General features: G+C 50.2%; 1 protein-coding gene across 7 annotated transcripts in view; it reads right to left on the reverse strand.

Annotated features, from left to right (window-relative positions):
• The window catches only part of NR5A2 (nuclear receptor subfamily 5 group A member 2), a 128,008-nt gene that overhangs the window by 90,118 nt on the left and 10,086 nt on the right, over positions 1 to 27,804 (reverse strand). For 2 of the 7 annotated variants that reach the window (XM_005902056.3, XM_070384672.1), the window contains exons 2-4: positions 21,891 to 22,009; positions 20,238 to 20,379; positions 17,394 to 18,040 (exon numbers count right to left, since the gene is read on the reverse strand). In XM_005902056.3, the coding sequence (XP_005902118.1) occupies positions 17,394 to 18,040; positions 20,238 to 20,379; positions 21,891 to 22,009 (908 nt within the window). Of the gene's footprint in view, positions 1 to 17,393; positions 18,041 to 20,237; positions 20,380 to 21,890; positions 22,010 to 22,727; positions 22,952 to 22,976; positions 23,180 to 25,365; positions 25,681 to 25,969; positions 26,533 to 27,804 lie in introns of those variants that run through there. The other 5 variants (XM_070384675.1, XM_070384670.1, XM_070384671.1 and 2 more) reach the window with 5 other exon arrangements.

Consider the following 27,804-nt stretch of genomic DNA (forward strand, 5'->3'; position numbering starts at 1 on the left):
TTAAATTGGTCGGATACGCGCGTGAGACATGTCTCGGGCAAGGAGAGCGGAGCCGTGGAAACAGGAAGATGCGTGAGCGCGGCCGGTGAGTCCGGGTGAGGAGGTGGACCAGCGGGAGAACACCCAGCGCTCTCACGCTGACACTGCAGCTACGACCTGAATCCACAGGCAGGACTACCCTCGTCCTCCCATACCCGGCGAGGCGTCCTTCTTGGGAAGAAGACTCAGTGCAGGTGTCTGGGCTTCTCATCTGTGTTACTCAGTGTGGGTCGCTACTGTCCGGTCCCTCAGTCGTCACTCTTTGTGACCCCATGGACGGCAGCACGCCAGGCTCCCCTGTCCTTTCCAACTCCCGGAGCTTGCTCAAACTCATGTCCATTGAGTCGGTGATGCCGTCCAACCATCGCATCCTCTGTTGCCCCCTTCTCCTGCTGCCCTCAACCTTTCCCAGCATCAGGGTCTTTTCCAGTGAGTCGGCTCTTTGAATCAGGCGCCCACAGTATTGGGAGCTTCAGCATTAGTCCTTCCAATGAATATTCAGAGTTGATTCAGTGTGGGTGGTCTACACTTAAATCCTATTTGACTACAGTGTAGATTTTTATCCCCACCTTCTTCCTACCCCAGTGACATCCTATGCAGGAAATTCCTTATTGGAATAGAAATCAGAGGCAGTCTTTCCTGAAATGAATGAGCTTAAGCTTCAAAAACCTTCCCAACTGCAGAGACACTAGACAAATATCAAGATGCTTTTCAATGTCAAGAAGTAAAGTGTGCAAGGTACACACAGTCCTTTCGGAGAATCAGGGGGTGTCAGCATTATAATACACGGAACACTCATTGCTGTAGGCAGGGTACGATCCTGGAATGCCAGGCATACTCATGTCCGACTCTCTGCAACCCTACAGACCGTAGCCCACCACGCTCCTCTGACCACAGGACTCTCCAGGCAAGAATACTGGAGTGGGTTGCCATGCCCTCCTCCAGGGGATCTTCCCGACACAGGGATGAAACCCACACGTCTCACGTCTCCTGCCCTGGCAGGTGGGTTCTTCACCCCTAGCGCCGCCTGGGAAGCCCGTGGAATATTAATGCCCATCTATAATTCTGTAGATAAATCCCTGGATCTGTTTTATAATCCAATCCAGTCTGCACTGTGGGGAGGGAAGCGTTGGAGAGACTGTAGCTTGGATTATCTGTTACTATAGAAAAGAAAGTGAAAGTTCTTACAAAAGCAACACACATAATGAAAGGATTGGAGATAAAGCTTCGGTGGGATATTTAAAATACCCAGCAATTTTCTCCTCATAAAAAAGACACGGCTGTGGAGGAAAACAAAGGTGGGTCCATGTCAAGGAGGTGGCTCAAACTCAAGGATCAAATTCTTCTAGACAATTTCAAAGGTCTGATGGTCCAAAGCTTCCTCTGCCTTCTCGGAATGGGAGTCACGTTGGCCTCAGCCATTCATAGAACGTGCCACTCCGACTGAATCTGCAACCTGGTCAGTTTCTGTTGGCAGAGGGGTTCGGTCTTAACCAGACTCCTATCTTAATTACTGAAATACATTTGGATCCCTTAAGGAGAGAATACTGGTAAGTTCTCATGTAGCTGCAACTCAACGAGCTGCACCTCAGTAAGAGGTTAGGAGCCGGGGTGTCCTCCTGTTTTGATCTCACTGACAGGCTGGTGACACCTGTGCAGGATGAAGGGTCGAAGCTGCAAACCACAGAGCATCTTGACTGCTGTGGAACTCAGGCCGACTGCAGAGGGTGTCAAGAATCCGGGTCTCTGGGAAGAACTTGGCTTCTTGTCTGCAGGGGATGTTGTAGCTACAGAACGTCGGAGGGTCCCCAAGGCAGCATCTAAAGACCAGTCCTGGCACCTGTATCTACCTGTTCCAGGAGCATCTCAGGCGCTCTGCAGGCATGCTCCCAGAGATGCCAGTTCCCCTTCCTTCTCCACAATGGCTCTCAGTGGCTCAGGCCACAAACCCAAACTGTGCTTGTCTCATCTTTTTCTCTGAAAGCCCCTTTCAGCAAATCTGTCCGCTCTACCTCAACCTGTGTCCTGAGTCCGTCCACGCTGTCACTTCTCCAGTCCCACTGTCACACCCTGTCTAAGCCACTGGCCTGCTGAACCTCCTACGTCCCCCTTCTTGCTTCCTTCTGAAGCACTTCCTACCTGTGGCCAGAGAGATGTTTCCCATAATAAGAATGCAGTGAAGACACTGCATTGTCTAAAATCTTCCTAAGAGTTCCTATCCCAAACCGTACAAAATCCAAGCCCTATGTGGGTTGGACCTTGCCAAACGCTTTGACTCTCTGTATTTTGGCTTTCTTCATGATTCTTGAAAATACTGAGCTAGTTTCCATCCTGGGGCCTTTGCACTTGCTATCCCTGTGTCTGGACTGTCTCCGAGCTTAGCAAGCCTGGTTCTTTCCTGCCGCTTAGGTTTCAGCTCAAGTGTCCGCTCCTCATGCTGGCTTCTTCTGATGCCCCCTGTTCCCTCTCTTCCCATACTCTCCTCCCTCATTTATTCCGTTCACCTTGTCTTTCTTGTCTGTTTCCACGCGCTTCCCTCCCACCACAAAGTGAGCACCAATAAAAGCGGTGTCCTTGTTGCTCCTGTTCACCACTGCATCCCCTGCTTTAGAATAAGGCTTGTCACTTAGTGGATAACTTTACTTTCTGGCCTCGCCATGTGGCATGCGGGATCCTAGTTCCCTGACCAGGAACTGAATCCACACCCCTGCACTGGGAGCACAGTCTTAACCGCTGGGTCTCCAGGGAAGAGACCTGGAGACGTTTAATTAACATGGGCTGAATGAATGAATGATTTGAACAAATAATTTTAAAAGCTGGTATGTGATCGCTCTAGGTCCACTGGGCTAGCTGAACCCTCTCGCCAACACTCAATATAAACTGATTTGGTGCCATTAAATCAATGACTATGAAACAAACAGCAATAGATGTGTGTGAGGTGAAAAAGAAAAGTTTCCTGGTCAAAATACAAGTTATACTGAAGGAGTTTTAAAATGTCACGTGGGTTTAAACATGAAATAAAAACCAGAACCTCGAATATATCCACGTCACCAGTGACTGGACTTTACCTAGAAGAAAAGGCCTTGGAAAGAATAGCAGAAATAACATAGTATATATGAAAGACTTTATACCTTCTTCACAGCAACAACAACGTTTAACAATACATAAAAAGAGGTCACTGGGATGCATTTCAGCTAAACACTGGGAAAACAAAGGAAAATGACGCCAGAATTGAATGCAAAAAATGAAACAAAAAAAAGCTCAAATAATAAAATATTATTAAAATAAAAAATAAAAAAAGTTTAAAATAAAAAATAAAGCTTGAAAAATAGTGGTTTTGAGATATAATAAACATACGAGAAAAGTAACTCCCCCCTTCAGAAAAAGAAACAGTCGGCGTGTATGTCCAATGGTCACCATGCACATTTCCAGTCCCCCTGGGTCACTCCTCAAGCTCCCCTGGCGGCTTCCCTTTGCCTAGGACAAGATCCACACACAGGAGCCCACGTGGTGGCCCCGCCACCTGTCCGGTCACCTCCCCCCCCAGTCACTTCCTGCAAAAGGAGGCAGGTGCCCCCAGATTACAGGGCCCACGCCTTGTGCTCTCTGCACCAGCCCCTCTCTGCTGGGGACATCCCCCGTGACCCCCACAATGCCACCTGCTCACCTGGCTGGCATCTCCTCCTCATCCTGCAAGACCTCCCTTCCCCTGACCAGCTTTGCCCCAGCTCCACGCGGGGTAGGCGCCCCCAAGAGCTCACCCTGCATTCTAGGCAAACCTTCCTCTCTTGGTACTAGTCACCGCTGGACTACTGCCATGGACCACTGGTTGGTGGTGGCTCAGTTGCTAAGTCATGTCCTGACTCTTGTGACCCCAAGAACCATGGCCCACCAGGCTCCTCTGTCCATGAGGATTCTCCAGGCAAGAACACTGGAGTGGCTTGCCACTTCCTTCTCCAGGGGATCCTCCCACCCCAGGGATCGAACCCTGATCCCCTGCATTGCAGGCAGATTCTTCACCAACTGAGCCACAAGGGAAGCCCAAAACTTATCAATGGGGTGTTTCAAATTCTGGACTGTATACAATTAACTGAACTATATAAATGGTACTTCATTTTCCTCATCTTTACTTTCTTCATCCACATTATTTATAGCTAAGAATAAATAAGACTCTTGAGAGTCCCTTGGACTGCAAGGAGACCCAACCAGTCCACCCTAAAGGAGATCCATCAGTTCTGGATGTTCATTGGAAGAACTGATGTTGAAGCTGAAACTCCAACACTTTGGCCACCTGATGCGAAGAGGTGATTCATTTGAAAAGACCCTGATGCTGGGAAAGATTGAGGGCAGGAGGAGAAGGGGATGACAGAGGATAAGATGGTTGGATGGCATCACTGATGCAATGGACATGAGTTTAGGTAAACTCTGGGAGTTGGTGATGGACAGGGAGGCCTGGCATGCTGTGGTTCATAGGGTCGCAAAGAGTCGGACACGACTGAGAGACTGAACAACTGAACTGAAGAATAAATAAATATCTTCTAATATTCACCTCTGTCAACTGTGGTTATATGAAATTGCCCAATGTCATTTTTAACATGAAATGTTTATTTTTAAACTTCAGTGACAGAATTAGACCTAAGTTTTATTTATACAAAAAAGAGTCCCCTCTTTAAGATGCATAAATTGCCCATGTACTCATTTATGCAATTCACCACTGCTACTACAAACCCCTGCCGCGTTTCTCAGGGTTGGCATGATGTCCACGAGAATTCGATCGTCTCTTCAGTTTCAGCATCGTTTCAACCATCAGTGCGAGCATTGTCACACATAGCTGCACAGGCTTCCAGAGGCAGTGTCTGCTAGGGGGCCAGGTGTTGCTCCTACTTGAATTGAGCAAAACGCCCCGCAGAACACGGCTGGTGTTGGGGGCGGGGAGCCCACCTGTCCTGTCTGCAGCACAGGCATCGACGCACAGTCAGAACTCAGTAAAGGCTGCGTGAACGGGGGCATAAACAGGTAAGACCTAAATGGATAAAATCTCAGATCTGCCCTGATCCTAAGTCACAGCCCATCATTTACGGAAGTGTTTTACCAATGGCTAGGGAGTCAAGCCTTCTTGAATTGATCAGATTCTTGAAGGATTTCTTTAGAGATTCACTTCTAAAGAAAAAAAACCGCTACGTCCTGGTGAATGAAATGCAGGCACAATGTGTTCTGGCTCTTTTCAAAAGCCAACCATCAGCTGTACCCAACCAAATCCATGACTGGAATGAAGTTATGTTTTCAAGATTGTGACACGTCATTGATAAAACCATAAAAGGAATTCTCTATGGTCGAATAAAACTCCTCTGAAAACATTCATAACCACAAATCCCAATACATGAGCGCAAACTATTAATGCTTTTAAAGCAAGTTAGACCCCACAAAAGTGACGGCTATTGTTTCCACGCTAAATATCTGGCATGAGTTGAACCTTATATAAATGGCAGTATTTTTGTGCCCAAGCATCTTCCCTCCTTCATTTGCTTGCCAAACAGATCCAGAATTTTTTTTTTTCCCTCTGAAACTGGAGCAAGAATCAATTAAAATGTATAATAATGTGTTAACTAACTAATACAGCAATTAACGCTAAGGGGCATTTCAAGCCCGGAGTTTTTAGCAACAGCCCTGTTCTTTCATTCCCTCTGTCGGATCTGTAATTGAGAGAATACCGTGAGAGCAGTCTTTCATCAGCTCCAAGAGTTACATTTCCCGCTTTGATAACCGTACAAGGAAATCTGAGGCACTTCAAGCTTCCAATTACATTTGATTAGCCAGTCAGAATCATCTAACAGCTTTCATCACCCAAAGGAGAACTTTTGAAGAATTCTGTTGCCCATACTTCTGCACAAACACTAATCTATATCATTATTTTACAAGGGGAAATGTAATATTTAGTAAGTTTTTAAATTAGGCAATAAGCAAAAGCCTCTTACTCATCACGACTTTGGGATCAAAGAAGCACAAGGGTGGTTCTGAGATGTGTGAGGTAAAGGATTTGTGGTGAGTTCACAGGAGGCAAGATACTCTGGTCAAAATGAAACAACAGGTCTTGGAATCTGCTAACATTTCGGAGAGCACGTCTGAAAACAGGATATGCACTTGTGATACATACACACAAGATCTGCCTGGGAGAAGCGCGGAGGACCCGAGACCTACGTGTGTGTGAAATTATTTCCTACCAAATGCACGCGAGTGTGGCTGTATCGACCACATCAGGGCCACTGCTTAAGAAGTCACTGAAAACATCCTCCTCGGAATTTTCTGATGACCAGTTAGGAATTTAATCCTGCTTAAAAGTGAAGACAGGAATTGTTATCAGTGCTGCCTTGACCCAGCCCCACGCCCCTCCCCATCTTGAGTGTATCCCTGCAAAACGGACCTGATATCCTCCATGTTTCATCCTCCATAAAAATGTGTTTTTAATTTAAGTGAAATAATTATCCTGCTTTCCCAGGTAAAGTATTCTGTAAACAGGCTACTTAGAAATGTGATCGTCATTTCACAGGAGGTGGTCCTGCTGCATAGACTTTAAAGAGCAATGCTATGAGGCACGGATGGAAGGCCAGCTACCTCCACTCTCCCCAAATGAATGGCAGAAGGGGTTACCCTCTGCCTCCGCAACCCTCGTCTTGTGCAATAAAAGACAGACTTTAGACCTGTTGCCCAGTTAGTCCATCTGCTACGTCAAGAGAAGGCCTTCTTACAGCGTCAGAAATCGGATCACGGTTGGTTGCAAAGTTAATCCTTAATGTTGCGTAATCCTGGGGACATTTCTAAATATTCAAGATAATGGGGCGCTCTTTTAGTCTTCACGGAGAAATGGAGAGCAGCAGGGCCCTACAGTCCTGTGCCCTTCAGATCTGTACAATTTCTCTTCCAAGTGTTTGGCTGTTCCTTCCAAGGCTGCTGGATGTGAATAACCCAGGCTTGGTCCTGGGAGGTCGGAGACATGGCGTTTGAAAATGATTTCCAGGGGTCTTCCCTGGTGGTCCGGTGGTTAAGAACAGCTTTGCAGCGCAGGGCACGTGGGTTTGATCCCTGGCTGAGGACCTAAAAACTCACACGGCTCGGAGCAACAGCCTGGACCTGCAACCAGAGAATCTGTGCACCGCAACGAAGACCCCGCATGCCGCAGAGAAGTTCCCACGTGCCGCAGCTAGGACCCCGTGCAGCCAAGTAAACATTTTTTAGAAAGAAAGAGAATGATTTCCATGGAGGAAGTAAAAAGGCAGGGACACACGGGCAGCCAGCCCTTTGCGGGACCGTGCGGAGGTGTCGCTTACACAGTGTAGGCGGGCGTTACAGGGGTCCCCACACTCGCGGTCAGTCTCTTGTGCCCTGGCTCTGGAGGCTGACCTGCTTCTGCAACAGGAAACCCCACTGTGTGGAGTCCCCTCGCCCGGAGACAAGGCCACCCAGATGTTCCACCGACTACCCGCGAACGCTGCCCACTCCTGGGTTCGCCGACCTGACCGTTTCTCATGTCTTCTCCATCTGCCCTCAGACCTCCAGGGCTCAGGGGCCCTCCTGGCCCACCACGTCCCATCTGCAGGGAAATACAGACCCAGCCCCGGATGGGGCGGGCTCCCAGGACCCACAACACTGCAGGCGCCTGTGGGGAGCTGAGAGACCCTGGGGAAGGAGGAGAAGCCATGTGAGTGAGCAAAGAGAAAGGGGGTCAGGACAGATAGAAAGGAGAGATGGAGGAGAAGGAAAGGGGAGAAAACCAGAGGACGATACAGCAGGTCAGCGTGTCTCCAGAGACACTGGCCGGGGCCCCGTGCACAGGAGGCCCGAGCTTCGCCTGGCACGTGGCGAAGGCAGCCCCAGAGGAAGCAGGTGGTAAGCATCAGGTATTTAAGAAAGACCCAGGGCTGGCAGAGGGACTCTGTGGACCGTGCTGTGCTGGAGGGCGGCGGCATTCTTGGGTCAGAGATGAATGTCTTTAACGTGAGCAACAGCACAGACGTGCGATTTCCATGCAGCCATTCTGCAAATGGATGTGGAGCTCGCAGAGATTTGTATGATCGACTTCCAGAGCTGCAGAAGAATGAGTCAGAGCAAGTCATCCTTCACTTGCCCTGGAAAACAGAAAGACCTACTCTACCTCACAGGTTCAGAGGGCAAAGTCCTTCAAAAGTGTGTTAGGGAGTGTCACACGTGAGTCATGTTTGCGGCGTTGCCACCCACTACCAGACTCGGAGTGCCGGCGGAGATCTCCCCTCCCCGAGACTGAGGAGCAGACGTTCTAGACTTTCTTAAGATCTGTGAGCAGCCTGTGTGTCCTGCTGGGCAGACGTGTGCAGGCCTTGGACCGACCAGGGACCCAGGGAAGTCTCAGCAAACAGGTGTGGACCAGCTTCTAAGCAGACAGGCTGACACACTGCTCTCTATTGGCCACACGGTCGGAATCAGAGCTGGGCACCCGGGGTGGCAGAGCCTGCCCGGCGTGCCCAAGTGGGGAGCACCACCCCCCTGCTGACCCTGCAGTCACATACGCTTTTACAGATTAAGGTTTAGAAGCTCCGGAGTCTACAACCAATGGCAGACTCCTCCTCTTCTCCGGTTCTGTATTCCAGCCTTACAAGGTCACCGCCAATTAAAAAGAGGAAGAATTTACATATTCTTGGGTCATGTTAAGCAATGGCTCTCTGCCGCTGAAGAAGAACACAGGTCCTTTAAGGCCCATTGTAAAGTGGTTCTCAGATGGGCGTGGCTTACAGAAGACCGCCATATGCATGGTTGGTTTCAAAGACATAGTTAGTACTTAACAGCCGCGTGACTTGGGGCAAATCAGTGAAAGTCTTTAGGTCTCGGAACCTCAGCTGCACGCTGGGAGCAGACATGCTCACTGCCCAGGAAGTAATGAGCATTAGATGAGATACAATACTGGTAAAGCGACTGACAATCATCTGAGTAATGAGTAGTAAATGAGATACAATACTGGTAAAGCGACTGACGATCGTCTGACTCACTCAGTAAGTGGCAGCTACTATTATCACCTGCTACCCAAAGTATTTTCTGTTGACCTTGCGCCTTCCCTAAACTCTCTCCTGTTAACCTAACTCCAAGCCTTGGGGGCAGGTTACCTACTGAGCTTTTATTTTTCCGTCTGTTTCCTCCTCCATCTCTCTCCTGCCTGCCTCCCATCCCCCTCCCCAAACTGGCTGAAGTGCCTCGGCAGCCGGTGACAAATTATTTGACTAAAAAAAAAATTGGAGGTTTAAAAACCTAGTTAGCAAAACTACAATGAGGTAAGACCTGACACTGGTCAGAATGGCCATCATCAGAGAGTCTACAGATAAGAAGTGCTGGAGAGAGTGTGGAGAAAGGGGGACCTTCCTACATCATCGTGGTGGGAATGCCAACTGGCACAGCCACTGTGGAGAACGGTGTGCTGCTGCTAAGTCGCTCCAGTCGTGTCCGACTCTGTGCGACCCCATAGACGGCAGCCCACCAGGCTCCTCTGTCCCTGGGATTCTCCAGGCAAGAACACTGGAGTGGGGTGCATCGCCTTCTCCAAGAGGTTCCCTAAAACACTAAAAATAGAGCTGCCTGCAATCCCACTCCTGGGTGTATATTCAGACAAAACTGCAATTCAAGAAATGCATGCACTCCTACATTCACAGCAGCCTATTTAAAACAGCCAAGACGTGGACACAACCTAGATGCCCATTTACAGAAGGATGGGCACACAGATGGCCCATGCACACGGTGGAGTGCCAGTCAGCTGCGAAAAAGAACGAAATCATGCCATTCGCAGCGACGTGGATGGACCTAGAGGTTACCACGCTAAGTGAAGTAAAGCAGACAAATACCATATGACGTCACGGAGGTGTGGGATCTAAAACATGACACAGATGAAGCAAACTCACAGATGCACAAGACAGACCCGCAAACTCCAGACGCACAGGACGGACCCACAAACTCTAGATGCACAGGATGGACCCGCAAACTCACAGACGCACAGGACGGACCTGTGGGTTCCAAGGGGGTGGCTGAGGGTTTGGGATTCACAGGAGCAAACTGTTATACGCAGGCTGGACAAACAGGGTCTTACTGTACAGGACAGGGACCTGTACTCAGTGCCCCGTGACAAACCAAAATGGAAAAGAATATGAGAAAAAATATAGACATGTATAACTGAACCACTCTGCTGTTCAGGAGAAATGAACACAGCACTGTAAATCAATTATATGGGAATAAAATAACTTCAAAAAAATATAAAATAAAAACCTAGTTAGCAAACTTTTATCGATCAGTTAGCTCTGTGTCTCTCTGGATCCAGAAAGGATGGACGGACGTGTCCTCTGGAAAGGACCACTTTACGTGACAGCAAGGGTCCAGGGCTTCCCCTCCTGGGCAAGAGGCGACCTTGTCCCGCCCTCCCTCCCCAGGAGGGAAGGAGCGGACCGACCCGCGCCTGAGGAGAGGGACCCAGACCTGCAGCAGGAAGAGCGAGCCCTCGATCAAAGGGGCCTCTTCCCTCCACCACCTGACCTCGAGCAGAGCAAGGGAGATGCCCGTTTTCTTCCCACCCTCACTGTGCTTTCCTGACGCCTGACAGCGACCCAGCCAGTTAAACACGGTGCCCTGGTGTGGCGGGCTTCTCCCACGCTCCCCACCATCCTGACAGGTAACACACAGGTTAACAGGGACAGGAAGCGCGTCGGGTATGTGAACCAGCATGAAGCACGATCATTGCTCCCACCAGACCCCCTGGCGCCCACCCACTGCACAGTAACTAGCAGCGTCTGGTCACCCGGAAACCCGGAGTCCAAGCCGAGTCTGCAGCCTGTGGGCGTATCCTCACTGAATAAAGCAAATGTAATACTTACAAGGGCTTCCCCGGTGGCTCCGTGGTAAAGAACCCACCTGCAATGCAGGAGAAGCAAGTTCAGTCCCTGGGTTGGGAAGATCCCCTGGAGGAGGAAATGGCACCCCACTCCAATATTCTTGCCTGGAGAATCCCACAGACAGAGGAGCCTGGCAGGCTATAGTCCACAGGGTTGAAAAAGGGTTCAACCTGACTTAGCGACTTAACAACAACAACAACAATACTTTAAATGGAACTGAGAGAGTGGAGAATCTAGCACTCCACAGTCAGGAGGGTCATTTCTGCCAAAGAACAACACCTGTACCTTAAACAGGTATTGATGGGGGAGAGCCGATTCACCCTGCAGACAGTGACCAAGAAGACTTTAACGGCTACAGGAAGATTCCTCAGTCAGTAAGTGACGTGGATGCAGGAGCACACAAGCCTGGACAAGCACAGACAGCCAGAAAGACCCACATCTCAGCACCAGCAACCAGCCCAGAGGCTCTGTGCCAGGCCTGCCCGGAGGAGCCACAGAAGCAGATGTCTGATGCCGAAGAGCCCCGAGCCACAGAGTCAGATCTGCAGCTTCCAACCTTCCCTCCAAACTCACAGGCAGCAGAAAACTTCCATGCCCACCCCCAGTGGAAGAAAAGCCAGTTTTCCGGTTTCCTTGTAAACCTACGGAAGGTCCATTTATTTCCTTCTGATCTCTTTTTGAGAAATAGGTTTCATGGTCAGAGATGTTTTCATTTGCCTTCGAATAGAAATACTTCTCCCCTCTTTATGGGAAATCACATTAAATGCTGATCATCTGCTTCCAGGAGGACCTACTTTGCATCCAAAGAAATGAAAACACAGGTAAGTAAAGTGACAGACGATAATTCTGGGTACATGATCCTGAAAGCTCAGGCAGAGGCCATAGGGAGCAGTGGGGGTGTGTGTGCACAGCTGACCCCATGGACTGCAGCCCACCAGGCTCCTCTGTCAATGGGCATCTCGAGGCTAGAACACTGGAGTGGGTTGCCCTTTCCTTCTCCAGGCAATGTTCCCGACCCAGGGATTGAACTTGCCTCTTCTGTGTTGCATCTCCTGCACTGGCAGGCGGATCCTTCACCACTGAGCCACCTGGGAGACATTAAAGAGAGCAGGATGGCAGATACGGTAGGTGAACACATACACACAGAAAAGAAGGGCTGAGCGAGCCCACCAACGAACACGGCCTCAAACTGGGGCAAATCCAGCGAACCGCAGACTGTGTTGGGTGGGAGAAGTCCACTGAGGCTCGGGAAAAGGGATCTAGGGTGTTGACAATAAATAAATTAAAACTCTGCTCAAAAAGCATCCGCACCAGAGCAGAGAAAAAAGGGCGGCTGGCTTTCGAGAAAACTGGCTTCTGCGTGGCTGAATTCCTTTGGCACAGACTCCCTGAGCCTCTGAGCCCTATTTTCCACAGAAATGCTAGTTATGCGTTTCAGTCAGGATTAATTTAGACTTTTTTTATTCCTCCATGTACAAGAATATTCACGGAGGGGAAGTTCTTCTCCATCCATTCCCAGAATCCTCGGAAGACATCTGGTCTCCTTAGACGATCAAACAGATCCTGCAGATTCATTAGCTGTTCAACAAAGTGGGAATTACTTGCCCACTGCTCTGGTGTTTGTGAGATACTCGAGACACAGACGAGAGAAAAATGAGCGAAGGAAAAAGAGCACCATCTTCTTGACTCGCGACGACAGCACTTTCTGGGATGTTGGGTGAGAGGGTCTGGAATTCACTCTTGCTTTCCAAAAACACAAGTAAAACTCAAGAACACAGGCCACCGTAAGACAGGTGGAGCTTAAAGATTTGAAGGTGTAGTGAATGCGTGCCTTGACCCCAGAAATGCTGTCAGGCTGGGGGAATTCAGGGCCATCTACCACCTGGTTACAGTTCTAAGCTCCCTTCCTGACTGTTTTCACAAACACAGAAAGGAGCCCAGACTGATGCACCCGGCACCCAGCCGGACCCAGGACGTGACTTCCTTTATCCACTTTTCAGCAGGGCAGAGCCCCACGTGGCTGCCTGTCCTCCCTAGAGTGGTGGGCACAGGGGAGGCACTCAGAGGGGTCTGGACCCTCCTCCAGGGCTCAGGAGTGCCAGCGGAAGACGCACTTCACTCGCTCTGCAAGAATTGTAGTCGCTTTCCAAAGCGACTCCCTCCCTCCCAGGGAGGGGTCTGGGCTCAGAGAAAATCCATCTCACTGATTATCAGTGATTTAGCAACTGGGCAGTAGTGACCGACTTCTGATAACCGGGAGGTCTGCTGTAGCTTTCCTGGGAAAGGCGTGGACTTCTGGAGTCAAAGGTTACAGGGCTTGTGTGCGTGTGTGTGTGTGTGTGTGCATATGTGTGTGTGTGTGTGCATATGTGTGTGTGTCCTGGCACGGGGGCAGGGCTGTGGAGAAGCACAGCTTCTTGTAACCTGAATGGCCCGCCCCCCAGTTCTTCCCTGCAGTAGACAGCTGTACAATATCATTCAGGCCACAGGCCCCCTGCCTCAGCTTCTCCACATGTAAACAGAGGGGCTAGAGCCCAAGGACCCCCACCATCTCGTCCTGCTCTGGAAAGCCTGTGGTGTCCGGGCCGCGAGGATCGCTGGATGCATGGGTGCTGGCTGGACAGCTACCCCAACTAGTTCGTTCACCTTTCCCATGCCCCAACTTTGGACGGAAATCAGAACTGCCCCTCATGTAGGAAACGAAACAGCGCACTTACAGGTACTTACTCTCTTTTCTCTGGTCATCACCTAGCTCTGAAATTGTCTGGTTTCTATATTGTTTTTTTTTTTTTGCTGTTTATGTACTGTTTTTCAAGATGCACGTATGGGAGTTAAACTTTGCTCTTTCCCACTCCGATATTTTGAATGGGAACCAGAACACCATTTCTCTTGTTTTGCTCCGTGAACGAAACAACCCACCAGACTTCCTCCGGCCCTTTTGGCCCCTTAGACAGTAAACAAATGAAACCTGCATCCCCTCTTCTGCACGCAGAGTGTAACGCGTCCTGTGAGGCTGAGCAAGGGGCCGTTTGCAAAACCGCCCGATTGTCTTATTACTTCTCCTGCAGAGAATGTATGCTTTTCCAGGTCGGGGCTGTGGAGCTAAAAGCAATCTGCTCTATAAGTATACCGCCTGATGGGTAACTTACAGTGACATTAACAAGAAAAAGACAATTATGAAAAAGGGGCCGTCCATCTAAATAAATCGTCCCAAACGCTATTGTAAAATCACAAGTTTTGCAGGAAGGCAGGTGGAAGATCTGGCTGCAGGTTTCCAGGGGGCCCTGGACGCCAGGCCGGGGTGAGGGGTGGGGTCGGGGGAGGCCTTGTGCAGGAGGTGTTCCTGGCCAGGGCAGGTGGACCATGCCCGGTGGCTGGCCCACGACCTTGCCCAGGAGCAACCACTCCTGGACTGCTGGGCCTGCCTCCGCAGCGGGTCTGGAAATCAGCTCAGGGGGTGGCAACCGGGAATTTTTTTTTATTTTAAAAGCATGAAATAAATTTGACTAAAGCAAAATAGAATAGAAAATATCAGCATGTATGGCATGGACAAAAGCAGGCACTGTCTCGTGGAACTCTGGCTCAGTTGAGCATGCGTGCGTGTGTGCGTGCGTGTGTGTGCGCGTGTGTGTGCGTGTGTGTGTGTGCGTGCGTGTGTGTGTGTGTTGGTACACCAGGTTCCAATGGAGAATATGTTTCTTACTGTGGGCCTCAGTTCAAAAGTTTGCAAGCCTCTGCCCTGGAGAAATACAGGGCAGCACACAATGTCTCCACGCTGGCTTCAAACGCCTTGGTCTGGTTTCCACAAAGCGACTTTATAAACAAAGGAAAAGGAATTCTTCCGAAACAAATGGTCACCTCTCAATTCTGTATTTAAACAATCCCTAAGTTACTCTGGAATTCTACTTTTAGTCCTCTGAAAAATACTTCAAGGGTAATACCTCTTTCAAAAATATAAGTCCAAGGCCAACAGCGAAGAGGGTCTAGTTGTCTTTCTCTCCTGGGGTCACCCCTGCCTTTTACAGGAGCCAGGCCAGCGTTTGCATCTGTTCCCTTCTCTTCTTTAAAGCATTTCTCACAGAAGATGATAAATGCCTTAAACAACAGCATGAAGGACTCAGATGGACATGAGTTTGGGTGAACTCCGGGAGTTGGTGATGGACAGGGAGGCCTAGCATGCTACGATTCATGGGGTCGAAAAGAGTCGGACACGACTGAAGAGACTGAACTGAACTGAAAGGACTCAGAATGCTTTAATATGTCCCATTCCCCCAAATGTTCATATTTTAACCAAATATGAAATCTCATGCCCTAGAAAAGAATCTCACGCAATTTAACTACAGGGAAAGGAAAGGCGAAATTTGGAGAGCATGTTTTCCTAGCACTCTTAAAGTCCCACCTCGGGTTCTCTATACTCACTTCACAACTTTCTCTTTTTTCATGTAAATAATACATGATTTCTTTCCTCATGATTTTGTGAAACGAACTTCAGCTCTGTTTTTTTTTTTTTTTTTGCGTGGATATTTATGAAATTGTCTTCGACAGCAAATATCTTGTCTTATTCAACCTTGTATCCATCTCACACTCAACGTACTGCCTGGCAAGTTTGAGGTCCTCAACTGGAAGTAATTAATTACTATTATAGAATTTTACTTCTCTATCATGCAGATGGTAATTCTGCTTTTCAACGTCAAACTAAAAAGAGTACAAAGTGCATGTTTTTTTCCTGAACATAAGAGTATTAAGTAAAGCCTCCACGCATTTGTCATGAAACAGTAAGAACAATTTTAAAATAGCACTGATTTACTAAGTATATAATATATGCTGGGCTCCCAGGACTAGATGCTTTGCCCATATAGTCTCGTTTATTCCTTGAAATATCTCAATAGATGTACTGTTATTCCCTACATACCTCCACCTCCCCCACACCACCACACCTGTAATTTCACAGACTAGAAAACTCAGGCTCAGAGACTGACAACCTGCCCAACAAAGACAGTTACTAAGCAGCAAGGATCTGACGCCAACTGGGTCCCTCTGCGAAGGCGAGGCTTCCGTCCTTCTGAGTTTCCTAACCTATCAGCTGCATCTGGAACGATCATTTTCGTTTTCATTTTCCAATCCCTTACCTGTTCTCTTAAGGGACAACGTTGCGAACCCAAGATCACCATCAAGAAAGCGTTGCTTGTTGATGATAAGCACCTGATGACACCAGGGTGGTTCCACGCCACAGGGTCTGGTCTGGCAGCCAACAGGGCACCTTGCTCAGTCCCGGTGTGAACCCCACCATCGGCCCTCTGCACACGCGGGACAGGCGCCCCGGAGCAGGGCTAGACCCGGCCCGTTCAGATAACTCTCCTGTTTCAGATCACGGGTGTCGAGGGAAGGTGGCCGTGGAAAGCCGCGTTTTCCATTTGGACGTGGTTTCCACACTCCAGCCCATCCACATGCACACAGCTTTAGACAGAACCTTTAAATGAAAAGTCTGCTTTATACTCTCCTCCTTGCAGAGATTTTAAAATCTCCTCCTAAAGGCTGAAGCCGCCACGGTAACAGGGAGAAATTGATTTTATAACAGATAGACTAGAAATCAAGCCCAGAGTTCAGTTCTGTCTTTAACGCAGAGAATGAAACCACTGACCACCCAACGCTGCTACTGGCGGTCCTGCAATTGCTCCATGATCCCAAACTTCATTACAACTTTCCCATATTAATTCAGTCTTCAGTTTCAGGAAATAAAATAATTATGTAGTTAAACAGAGATCCTTGTACAAACAAGGACTGTGTTTACAATGTACCAATCCATTAAAATCAACGACAGACACAGATTATGAGAACCAAAGCCCAGCCAAGCAGACTAGCACTCACACGGGGCTCATTCCGCAGCCAAAGGCAGTAAACATCCTATTGGAATCTGCTCTGAAAACAAAAGGTTTACCAACCTAATGTCAAGGTAAACAGGCAGGAAATACCTACTTGATAGTCTTAACCAGCGGTACCATTTGGCTTCTCTAGCGTCTAAACACAACGAAATGTTGGCATTTTTTCCTTCTCAATTGGCACCATTATAACAGAGCCCCTTACTTGGTAATTCTTCAAAAGTTTACTGCGCTCTGTTTCACTGTTTCACATCAGCCTCAGTGTTTCAGCCATAAACCAAGGCAGAGGGAATAAGGTAAAAATAAGGGAGAGGGAATAGCATTTTTCCTGTTCAGCAAAAAAAATCCCAACTAAGTTTACCGTGTGTGACATTAAATGCCACGCCCCTAAACGGAGAGCTGCAGAAAATACAGGCGCATAGAGGGAAGCCGCGGCAGTTCTGAAGTCAAGGTCTGAAACACCGCTTTACAAGGAAGGAAGGACAACGTGTGCGCGGCACCCAGACCCTGTGCAGCGGCACAAGGCCGGGCCGTGCGGAGGGAAGCGGAGCCCTGCGCCCCGGCGGCCGGCACGTACCTTGAGCTCCCTGAAGAAGACGCTGCTGCGGGCCCACTCCACGATGGAGAACAGCGTCTGGTCTGCCATCTTGCACATGAGCCCGAACGTGCTGAGCCGCTCGTGCTTGCCGCGGTTGGCCTGCTCCTGCTGCAGGTAGGCCATGATCTTGGCCTGCACCTGGGGCTCGTCGGGCTCACACTTGAGCAGTTCCAGGATGAGGTGGGGGATGCTGGCCGGGGAGCTGGTCTGGTAACTATCCACGTAGGAGTAGCCCATGATGGACTCCGGGGAGCTGGTGTAGGGGTCGGGGTACTCGGACTTGATGGCGCGGCTGGGAAAGTGGCTGTAGGTCTGGTACCCGGGCAGGCTGCCGTGAGGGGGCATGGCCATGCTGATGGGGGAGGTCACAAAGGGGCTCCGGTCGTAGTCTGTAGGGGGCAAGGCAGCGTGGTTCAGAGGTAGGCCTTTGGAGGCAGAGTGGATGTTCTGAATCGCAGAGGAGATGCTCAGCTCGGGGGGCATGGCTTGGATCACCTGAGACATGGCTTCCAGCTTCAGTCCGTTGGCCCGGATGAGGGCTTTCTTCTGCTGCTTCAGGGCCCTGTCCCTCTTGTACATGGGCCCGAACTTATTCCTTCCTCCGCGCATTCGGTCTGCCCTTACCGCTGTTGGTGTGGGCATGAAAAAACAAAAAAAAGGAAGGAAGGGTATAAATAAGATGTAAGTCCTGAGCACTGTCCCGATCTCCGGATAGTTAGGCTCAAAATGGACCAGAAGTGGTCTGTATGTGGTTATTTTCACCACAATAGCTCTCAAAGAGTCCCAAAAAAAGCCATGTCCTCTTTATTTATGAATTCTTTCCTCCAAGTGTGTTTGTCATCAAAAAAATATTTCGGCTATGTGGGGACACATTAACCCTTTGGTGGACTGAAGAGACTCCTAGTCCTTGCTACCCCTGGGGTATTGCTAAGGACGAGGATCGGATTCTGTCCTGCCAGCAAGGCTGGGCTTCTCGTTATGGAAACACAAACTACTCAGAGGGCGCACCACCCCCCCAAATCAAAGGGGCCATTACTGGATCAAATTGTGACTATTTCTCCTGAGAACAGCTTCCTCTCTCAAATTCTTTTTGGCTAATTTGCTGCAAAATCGCTAGGTACACGCTCTTCTCGGGAAACCATCCTCACCCAGACTTGACGGGCACACACCAGGTAGCCACCGGGCATTGTTTTCAATTAAGCAGAACCGGACCTAACGAAAGCAGATTCATTTGCGAAGCTGTCAGAACGGTCCACCGTCCCGGTATCGGGCGGTGTCCGGGGCCACGTCCAGCAATATCCGTAGTGGGTCTCTGCTGGCTCACAGTGACCACTGGCAATTAGACCAGACACAGCACCTCTGACAGCCTGTGACATGGTGAAATTGCTGGAGGTTAAGTTCTGGAGCTTTTTATCTTCGGATTAGTACAGCATTAAAAATTTATTGTGAATGCTGGGCACCCAGAATACCACACAAGATAATACAGAGTTTTTCATCTGGATGATATTTATTGAATATTCGACTGTTTCTTCTCACTGTGAACAAAGTATGAACACACACCACAAGTGACTTCCTATTAAGAAAGCACACTTTTTAAGCTAGAGAAAGGCAACCTCTTCCTTTTTCTTTTTTAATCAACGATCACAACGTTTAATTTTTAACATTTTATCTTCCGAGTCTCATACTATCACAAGCATCTACCACACTGTTTTGCTGTTTGGAAAATAATAAAGTGATTGGTAATGAAGAAACTGACAAGCAGTTACATCCTTTCTCAATCTCATCACAGTCCCCAGATAACCCACGAGGCCTCTTCTATTGGGAAGGAATCTATTAGCAATTTCTGCAGAGTATTTGAAATTTTTTGAGTATTTCCATCAAGTCTGAGTGCCATGCAACAGAAAAGCCCCAAAGACAACTAGTCTGTGTCTCACTGATCAAATGGAATGGGCCCCCGCATCCGGCACATCTCTGGGGTCTGTATCCCTTCTTATTACTTTATTTACAGTATATGCAATCTGTGGAAAGTCAGTGGGTCAGAGACTGAAAACCAGCAACACACCATAACATCCATGAACTACAGGTTATTTATAGCAGTCACATATTAACTTTACTTCCTCCAGTCTGTACAGTATAAACGCAGATCCTCCTTTTTCAACACAAAGCTTAATGTGGCTTTGGGGGAGCCACTCTCTTGTTCTCGTCAAACCACTGCTACCGACATGACAGTTCATTAATTTTCATGTTTCCTGATTCTCAAAAAAATTTTTTTTTAATTTTGCAGGCTCAGTCATCATCTTAAAAAAATTGTGCTTTCTTACACAATCAAAAATGATACTCTCCATGAGAAAAATCTCTTTATAATTAAAGGTTTTAACTCTTATTCAGGAATCATGAAACTAATAGTAACAATCAAGACAAGTTAACCTATTTAAAAAGATTAAAATCAAACTTTTTTACTAGGGCATCCTGATCTGAAACCTTTAAAGGACTTTAAAAAATATTTTGGCAAATTATTTTTACTTGTTCTCAGCTGAATCACATTGGTCTTGCTTTCATCTACCCTATGAAATGCATCTGCTTCTCAAACTAAAAAATGAGGTGGGGAGGCGAAATGCCAATGTTAAAAACTTTTTCCTAGTAGATTTCACCAGCCTTTAAATGAGACTCAGACTATACTGCTGACAAAATGTAAAAAGATATTATTGTCAATAGTGTTAAAAGACTAAGAAAATACTGTTACCATGTTATAAGTACAATGTTGTTTTAAATCCTATGTCCTTGGAGAATTTGAACAGGCAGCAGTCTTTAGAAAAAACTTACCTTCTAGCTTCATTCCAACACTTAGACATTTTTGAAATCGACAGTAAGGACAACGCTTTCTCTGTGTTTTGTCAATTTGGCAGTTCTGGTTTTCTATACACGTGTACCTTTTATTATTTTGGACTGTTCGCTTAAAAAAGCCCTATAAGAGAAAACAGTAAGACATATTATAAAGCTAACACCCGTCTCTTCTATTGTTTCATTTTAAGGAAATCACCAGTAAATCTCTTTATTGCACCGTTTGAGTCCTTATGTGGTTCTGTGGCTTGTTTCACGTTTTAACAAGATCAACCCTTCAAAACCAGGCTATGGTGGAGATTTTTCTGACATCAGAGTTATTCTTCACAAGAATCACATCAAATCTTGGAGAGCTTTGTCTACACACAGTTTTATCTCAACATTCAGGGGAAAATACATGCTATATTGATCAGTAGTTGTTTTTTTTTTTTTTTAACCTTCATGTTCCAGACAAGGAACTTTTAGAGAGCTGAATTATTTTTACGTAGTCTGATATAATTTTGGTGGCAAACTACAGTAAAATACCAATAGAAAAAATGAAATAACAAAACACTTCAGATGTTTTATAAACGTCAGCACTAAAGAGTTAAAAGCAAAAGCATTTAAAGAATAAAATGGAAAAATGTGGAAAATGTTCATAATTCCATTGGAATACATGAAGTTGGGGAACTGCAAAGAAAAAGGTGAAACTTATGAGGGAAAAAAGCATGTAGAGCAGAGAACTGGGTTTTAGCAGAGTGTATGCCTTCCTTATATTTCACCCAAAAGAATTAATCAGAAATAAAATCTGTAGCTTTATAACACAGTAACTGCTTAGATGGTATATTCTCTGTTTGCCCTACTGACCACAAAGTGAAACCATCTTACTTTGTTATAAAAAAAGAGAAGAGATTTTTTTGGCAGTGGTTTAGTAATTGTACTGAGTTTTCTACTTTTAAAAATGTTGAAAAATAAGGAGTATTAAATTTACTGAGAATATATGAAAAAAGTCTGAGATAAATCCTTACTGTATAGTTGATGTTATTAGTAATAATACAGTACATCTCACATATTAAAAACTCTTGCATTTAAATAAGTCACCATATACTTAAAACTACTCATATTATAAACTTAAGCTCTGGTTTCTATTCTTTCTGATATAAATTCCCAAAGTCTTAAAAATTATTTTTAGAATAAATCAGGATGAAATCATGCAGCTGGGAATTTAGACTTTTATATCTGTGGATAAAAAATGTTTGGATGTGTAGCACAGAATACTCTGAAGTTAAAATGTATTTGGGAAATACTTTGTCATGTTGGCTCTCAAGAACAACGATGCTTTAAATATATATAAGTCAAGCAAAATCAATATTCTGGACTGTTAGAAATAGAAGCCTTTCTACAGCTACATCACTTTCCTGCAATAAACTATTTTAAAGTCGTGATACTGGCAAAGTTTTCTAAACAGCATAAATTTCTTTGCTTTGGGGATTAAATCAGACACATATTTCTAAGAATCATCTCACTAAGACTCACTCTTTCCCTCTCTCATTTTTGAGTCCAAAAAAGACAGCCTACATTTAGCCTGAAGAAGTGGTCCAGTGGTTTATTTTGGTTTGAACATTACATTTCTCAGGTAGCAACGCAGAAGCACACCTTGCAGCTTTCACAGGTGAGGAGCCCGTAATGGTACCCAGACACTTTGTCTCCGCACACCGGACAGAGCTCCTCAAGATCTTCATCATAGGAGTAATTCACCATTTTAAACGGGGACACTGAAACAAGAAGAGGGATGCACACACCCGATTAACTTACTAGGTAGGTTTCAATCCTGCAAAAGGAAGCGGTTGGTGACTGGAGGGCAGACATCACCAGGTAAAACAGAAAATACAAATGTCTTACAGGTGTACCGCAGAGTTATTTTTACAGTCAAAGCAAAACCTCTTTTGGCATCAATGAGTAAGCACTTCACATTATTTTAATTTAAAAATAATTCTAAATTCTTTTGTTAAACATTCTTAAGCTGACCACTGTTGAACACAAGTCTCTTAACTCTGCAAAAGAGATCCAGAAAAGAAACACGAACTGCATAAAGTAACAACTTAGAATTCCTTTTAAATCGCCTTGCTGATAAGTTCCAAAACGTCACCTTTTCCTAAGGAAGAGAAAGCAGCACACAGCGTCATCCTCTCACTGGAACCGGGTTTGCCCACAGTTCCCCGAGCCTTAGGTGTCTGAGTGAAAGCAACGCCCAACCTCCACCCGGAACGGGGAGCCCCGGACACTTCGTCAGCAGCTCTGTTCCAGCCACAGCCCGAGGCTCCCAGCGTTCAGAGCTGTTAGATTAATCCAAACACCCAGTTACGTACTGGTTGGGCTTTGATCTCTGCACTTTTGAAAATCTACTGTAAAATTACTAGAAAAAGGGGAGGGAGCACGGACGCAAAGGGAAAGAAAAAAAGAAGGAAAAGAAGGAAAGCAAAAGATACACACGAGAGTTTGGTTTCGTCGCGAAGTACTTAAGTCCTTTAATGAACTTCACATGTTTCCGATCATCACTGCAAAATATAAACACCTCGAGCTCCCCTGTTAAACAGAAATCAGGCGGCAGCTTCGCGCGGCTCCCTGCAGGGATCGGGTAACCGTCCAGCTCCGGACGCAGTCCGGGGAAGGCGTCTTCGCAGCTCTAAGACCGAGAAAAACTGCGCGGGAGGGGCGGAGGCCGGGAGACCCAGGTAATACCTGATCCGGCCCCTCCCGGAGACTCGGTCCACGCCGGGGGAGCCTCGCAGCGCGGGCCACGGGCCGGGGAAGGCGGGGGACGCCGAGGGCAGGTCCGCGCGGCCCGGCCGCCGCCCGAAGCCTCCGGGCACCTCCTGCGAACCCCGGGGCGCACTTGCCTCTCGCCCCTTGCTCAACTTGGGGCTACACACAGGCGCACGAACGCCCCAGTCAAGTTTGTTTTAAGTTAATCAGTGGCATTTTCAGGGGGCGGGGCGGGGCTGGGCGGGGGATGGGGGGAACTGAGAGCCGGCAGGAGTTTCCTCTGATTTGTTTACCGAAAAGGAAAGGGAGACAACAGGCCCCCCACCCATCCCCAAAGTGCCAGGACACTCCAGCACCACTGTGGCCTCCTGGCCAAAGAGTTGTGTGTTTGTTTTTTTTTTTTAAATACAGTTCTGTTTTCTTTACGGGTTCTGGGGGCTTCTGGAAAGGGCCTTTAGGGTGGGGGTGGGGGGTCCCTAGCCGCGCTTCTCGACTGACCCCCCTACCGGGAGCCTCTCCCGAGACATGGAGTCCTGGGTTGGGGCGTAGATCGGGATGAGTTACCGGAGTTTGGGGAGGGGGGGTTCCAGGAAAAGATGGGAAAAGCCGAGGCAGGCGTCTGAGCTCCGAGAAATAGAAATAGAGACACAGAGCGCAGTCCTCTCGCGGGGGCCAAGGGAGGTCCCCGCTCGGGTTTGGGGAGCCTGGGCTTTGGCTGAAGCTGAGGTTTCCAGAAGTTTGTTCATAGCCTCACTCTCCTGAAAGGTCGTGACTGTTGTCTCCAGGCGTGTTTTCGGACAGGGGAAAAAGTGTACTTTTCCAAGTGTATGCCTTTCGCCTTTCTCCTTCCCCCTTTCCCCAGCAAAGTAAACTCTTCACTTAGCCCCAGAGAGGTGCGAAGAGGTAGGGGACCCGGTGCGCACCTCGGGATCCGACATCTTAAAGACCGAGGCTGGGGACCCTCTTGGAAAATTCCAAGACCGAGGCCGCGTGGGGAGACCGACGCCGTGGTGCGAGACCTGGGCATCTTTCAGAGGCGCCCACGTGCTGTAGCTCGAGTGAGTCTTCAGAGAATCCAACGCATTCGAGCAAAGAAGTCCCGGTCTTGAGAAGGCAGCGGGGGACGCCGGCGCCTGGGACGGCAGAGACCGCCCAGGCACGTGGACGAGTTCCCCGAACCGTCCCGGGACCCGGTAGGGGGTCCCTTTGCTGCACCTCTCCCCCACCCGCCACGGTTCGGACCGCGGCGCGGCCCAGGCCAGGGCGTGGAGCCCGCGTCCCCAGGGGCTCCCCTCGGGCCGCAGGCCGCGCGTCGCCTGGAGGAAGCCGCGCCGGGCGCTTTCCACCAGCTTTCCACCCCAGGGCTGAGCAAGCAGCCGGCTACGTCCCAGAGCCCCAGGCACCAGGGAAGGCCGGCTCTCTGCCCCGGGCGCTGGATCGGGTCAGGAACGGCCCTCTCGAATTTTACAAAGAAAATACCACAGTGCTATCTTCCTCCCGTCTTACCCCCACCCGACTTCCTGCTCCAACTTCTCCCTGCGCTTCTTCTCCCGAGGCGCTCAGAATCGCGCACGGGAAGGAGAAGCCGAAACTTTCCCTTGGACGCCAGCATTTCGCCGGCTCCGAGGGCGCCCAAGGGACATTCCTCGGCAGTGGCGGCCGAGGGGCCCGATGCGGCGCCCCGGGGCTGCTTCCCCTGGGCCCGCTTCGCAGAATCCCAGGTGCCCGGCGGGAAAGCCTCTTTGGGCCAACCGGGTCCTCCCCGGGGCAGCCAGCCTACAGGTTAGACTCTAGGGGCTCGGTCCCCGGGGACTTCCACGGCCCTCCCTGGAGGTTGGGCGAGACCCCAGGATCCTCTAGCCATGACCGACCCCACCGGCGGGGACGCACGCCCTCCCGCCGTCCCCTCGTCTCCAAACAGCGGGGCGACCTCAGGCCCCGGCTCCCGCGCCGCCTCTCTCGCACGGCCGCGGGCGCCAGCCCTGAACTCTGCTCTCGGCGCGTCCCCGGCCCTTTCAAGTTCACTCGAGGGGATGGCAGGAAGCGCTCGGAATCACAGGCCCGCCGGCCCGCACATCCTGCGCGCTGGCAGGGGCGAGGTTGGAAGGGCACCGGAGACTTTTCCTAGCATTGTTCCCTCCCTGGCCCCGAGCAACTGCGATAAACTTCTGAAGGGCTTAACACGGCCAGGGTCTAGAATCGCTTCTTTTGGAACGTGGCGAAAATACAGCCTACGGGATTTGCTATTCGGCCTCGCGCTTGTTGTTAGCAATCAAAAGCTTGGGAAACAAACGGGACTTCCACATTCCCAGGTATCCGACCGAAGAGGCTGGAAGCTAAGCCGCCGCCCCCGCCCTGCACTCACTCCGCAGTGCCCGGCTGGAGACAACTGGTTCTTTCCAGTTCTGCCTGCCTTTTTAAGAAGTTGTTCCAATGCCAGCCGACTCCCCGGGTGCGCCGGGGCTGCAGGGTGCCCTGGCGTCCTGACACCGCTAAGCCAGCTCTCCCCGAGGTCCTGCGCTTTCTGCAGCTGACTTTCCCAGGCAGAGGTTTCTTCTGCACTCAAGAGCACTGGTTCAAGTTCCCCCGATTCGAGTGACCGGGAACCTGCTCGGGCTTTCCGAGATTAGTTCCATTTCTTAGAAGGATCGTTGGAATAATTAGATCTCTAGACAGAGGCTGCCCCGGCTTCGGTCGCCGGAGCTCGAAGCCTGTCTTCTTAATTAGAAGCGGCCAATTAGGCATTGCTCGGAAAATCCCCGCCCCGCATTGTTCAAGAGCCATAAACTTTTATGCCTTCCCTGGGGACGGGGCCCGACGCCCGCGCGCCGCCCCGCAGCCCAGCAGCCCCGCGGCGGCGAGCGCCGGGCGGTCAGTCCAGCGCCCGCGCGGGGCCGGCGGCTGCAGCCCGCGGGGCGAGCCGGGGGCGGGGGAGCCGCAGGAGCCGCGCGCCGCGAGCGCCTCCTTACCTTGCATGTTTTCCGGCATCTGCCCCTGGTCCCCATGCGACCGAGCCAGTCCCAGGGCTTCCGTCTCCACTTTGGGCAGCATGACAAGGCGGCCGCGGGCGGGGGCAAGGGGTCCGTGTCCGTCCGGAAGCCTTGCACCTGAATGCGGGCGGCACGGCTTCAACTCCGCCGGGAAGAAGGAGGGGGCGGCCGGCCGGCTGCTCTCTCGCAGGCGCTCCGGAGCGCGTCCCCGTCGCCTCCGGGGCTGCCGTCAGGACCCCGGAGCCCCGTCCAGGTTCGCTGCTCCTCAGCCGCCCCTGAACCGCGAGGAGGAAGCGGCGGGCACCGAGCGAAGACTGCGTCCGGGCCGGGGGGCCCGGCTCGGCTAGGGCGCAGCTGCCGGGGGCGCGGGGGCGCGTCCGGCCGAGCTCCGGGCGCGCAGCGGAGGCGGCGGCCGAGCGGCTGCTGCTGCTGCCGCCGCGGCTCCCGGACGGCTCGGCTCGGCGACCCGCACCCCGCCCTCTGCTGCCCTCCGCTCGGGATCCGCAGGGTCTCCCGCTCGCGCGGTCTCTGGCCTCCGTCTCCTCTCCGCCCCTCTCCCGTGTCTGCCTCCCTCTCGCTCACTCTCAGGCGTGGAGCTGGAAGTTCCAGCCTCCCTCCGCCGCCTAGTCCACTCCCGTCCGGGAGCGGTCCTCTGCAGCCCCGGGGCGGCGAGGCTGGGGGTGGGGGAGAGGGAGGGGAGGAGGACCGGGTCGGGGGAGGCCGGGATGAGGGGTGAGGGCCGGGGATGGGGACGCGGGTTCCGGACTCGGGTCGGACCCCAGGCGCCAGCCAATGAGGACGAGGCCCAGGCTTCCCGGCCCCTCGCCGCCCCAACCTCTTCACCCCGCCTCGCCCCCTCCCACACCGCCCGGGGCGGGGGATGTGCGCGCGGCGGGTCTTAGAGCGGCTGAGAGGCGACCTCTGCCTGAGCGCGGCGGCCGAGGAGAAGCTGGTTGGAGGTGTCGGCGCGAAGGGGGAAGCCCGCGGGGGTGCGCCCACCGTGCGCGCTAGGTGAGGGGGAGTTGAACGCGTTTCAACAAACCAGGAGAGAAAAGAAGAGCTGGTCTGCGCTCCAGGGTCTCCGGGCCCCATTCCTCTCGGCAACGAGTCCACAGCCCCCCACCCCGCCCCCAGAGGGGCCCAGCGGCGCGGTCCACCTGCTCAGGAGCGAACAGCCGTGTCGCCGAGAGTTGGCGCAATTGCCTCGAATCCGAACGGCCCTCCCCAGCCCCCCATTCTCCTCCAGCTCCTTCGCTCATTTATAAACACCACCCGCCTCCTCGAGCCCCCAGATCAGGCTGGCGACAGACTTCCTAAAATGTTAGTGAGCCGTGTTTCCATACTGAATGCAAAGAGCAGCGCCGGCTTCCTCTTCATCCGCAGGTCTCTGGGGTGGGACGGGCCACTTGAGGCCCAGAGGCCCAGCACTTGAAAAAAAGTTTTAAAGAACCATCTGTTATGCAAGCTCTTCCACACCAGCCCAGCCCCATCTTCAAAGTTTTCAGATCTCATCTCAACAAGATGAAAACACTCTATCCCCAGCCTCCTGACTGCATGTGAAACGCCTCATATTCAGTATCAGCTGAGAGTCCACCCACAAGGGGGTGAATTTGAATCTCAAAGGCTCTGAATTTATTCTGTGTGAATGGCATAGAGATCACATACTCAAACTGGCCAGTCCAGTATCTGATGAATTGAAAAGTACTCCAATCACTGCCATACATAATCCACACTTTTGAATGAAATGGGTTGCTCACCACATCCCAGGCCTGGCCATTCACACACTGCTGCCTCTCAGAACTGACCTGTCACTT

Source organism: Bos mutus, chromosome 16, assembly GCF_027580195.1.
Source record: "Bos mutus isolate GX-2022 chromosome 16, NWIPB_WYAK_1.1, whole genome shotgun sequence".
Lineage (NCBI taxonomy): Eukaryota > Metazoa > Chordata > Mammalia > Artiodactyla > Bovidae > Bos > Bos mutus.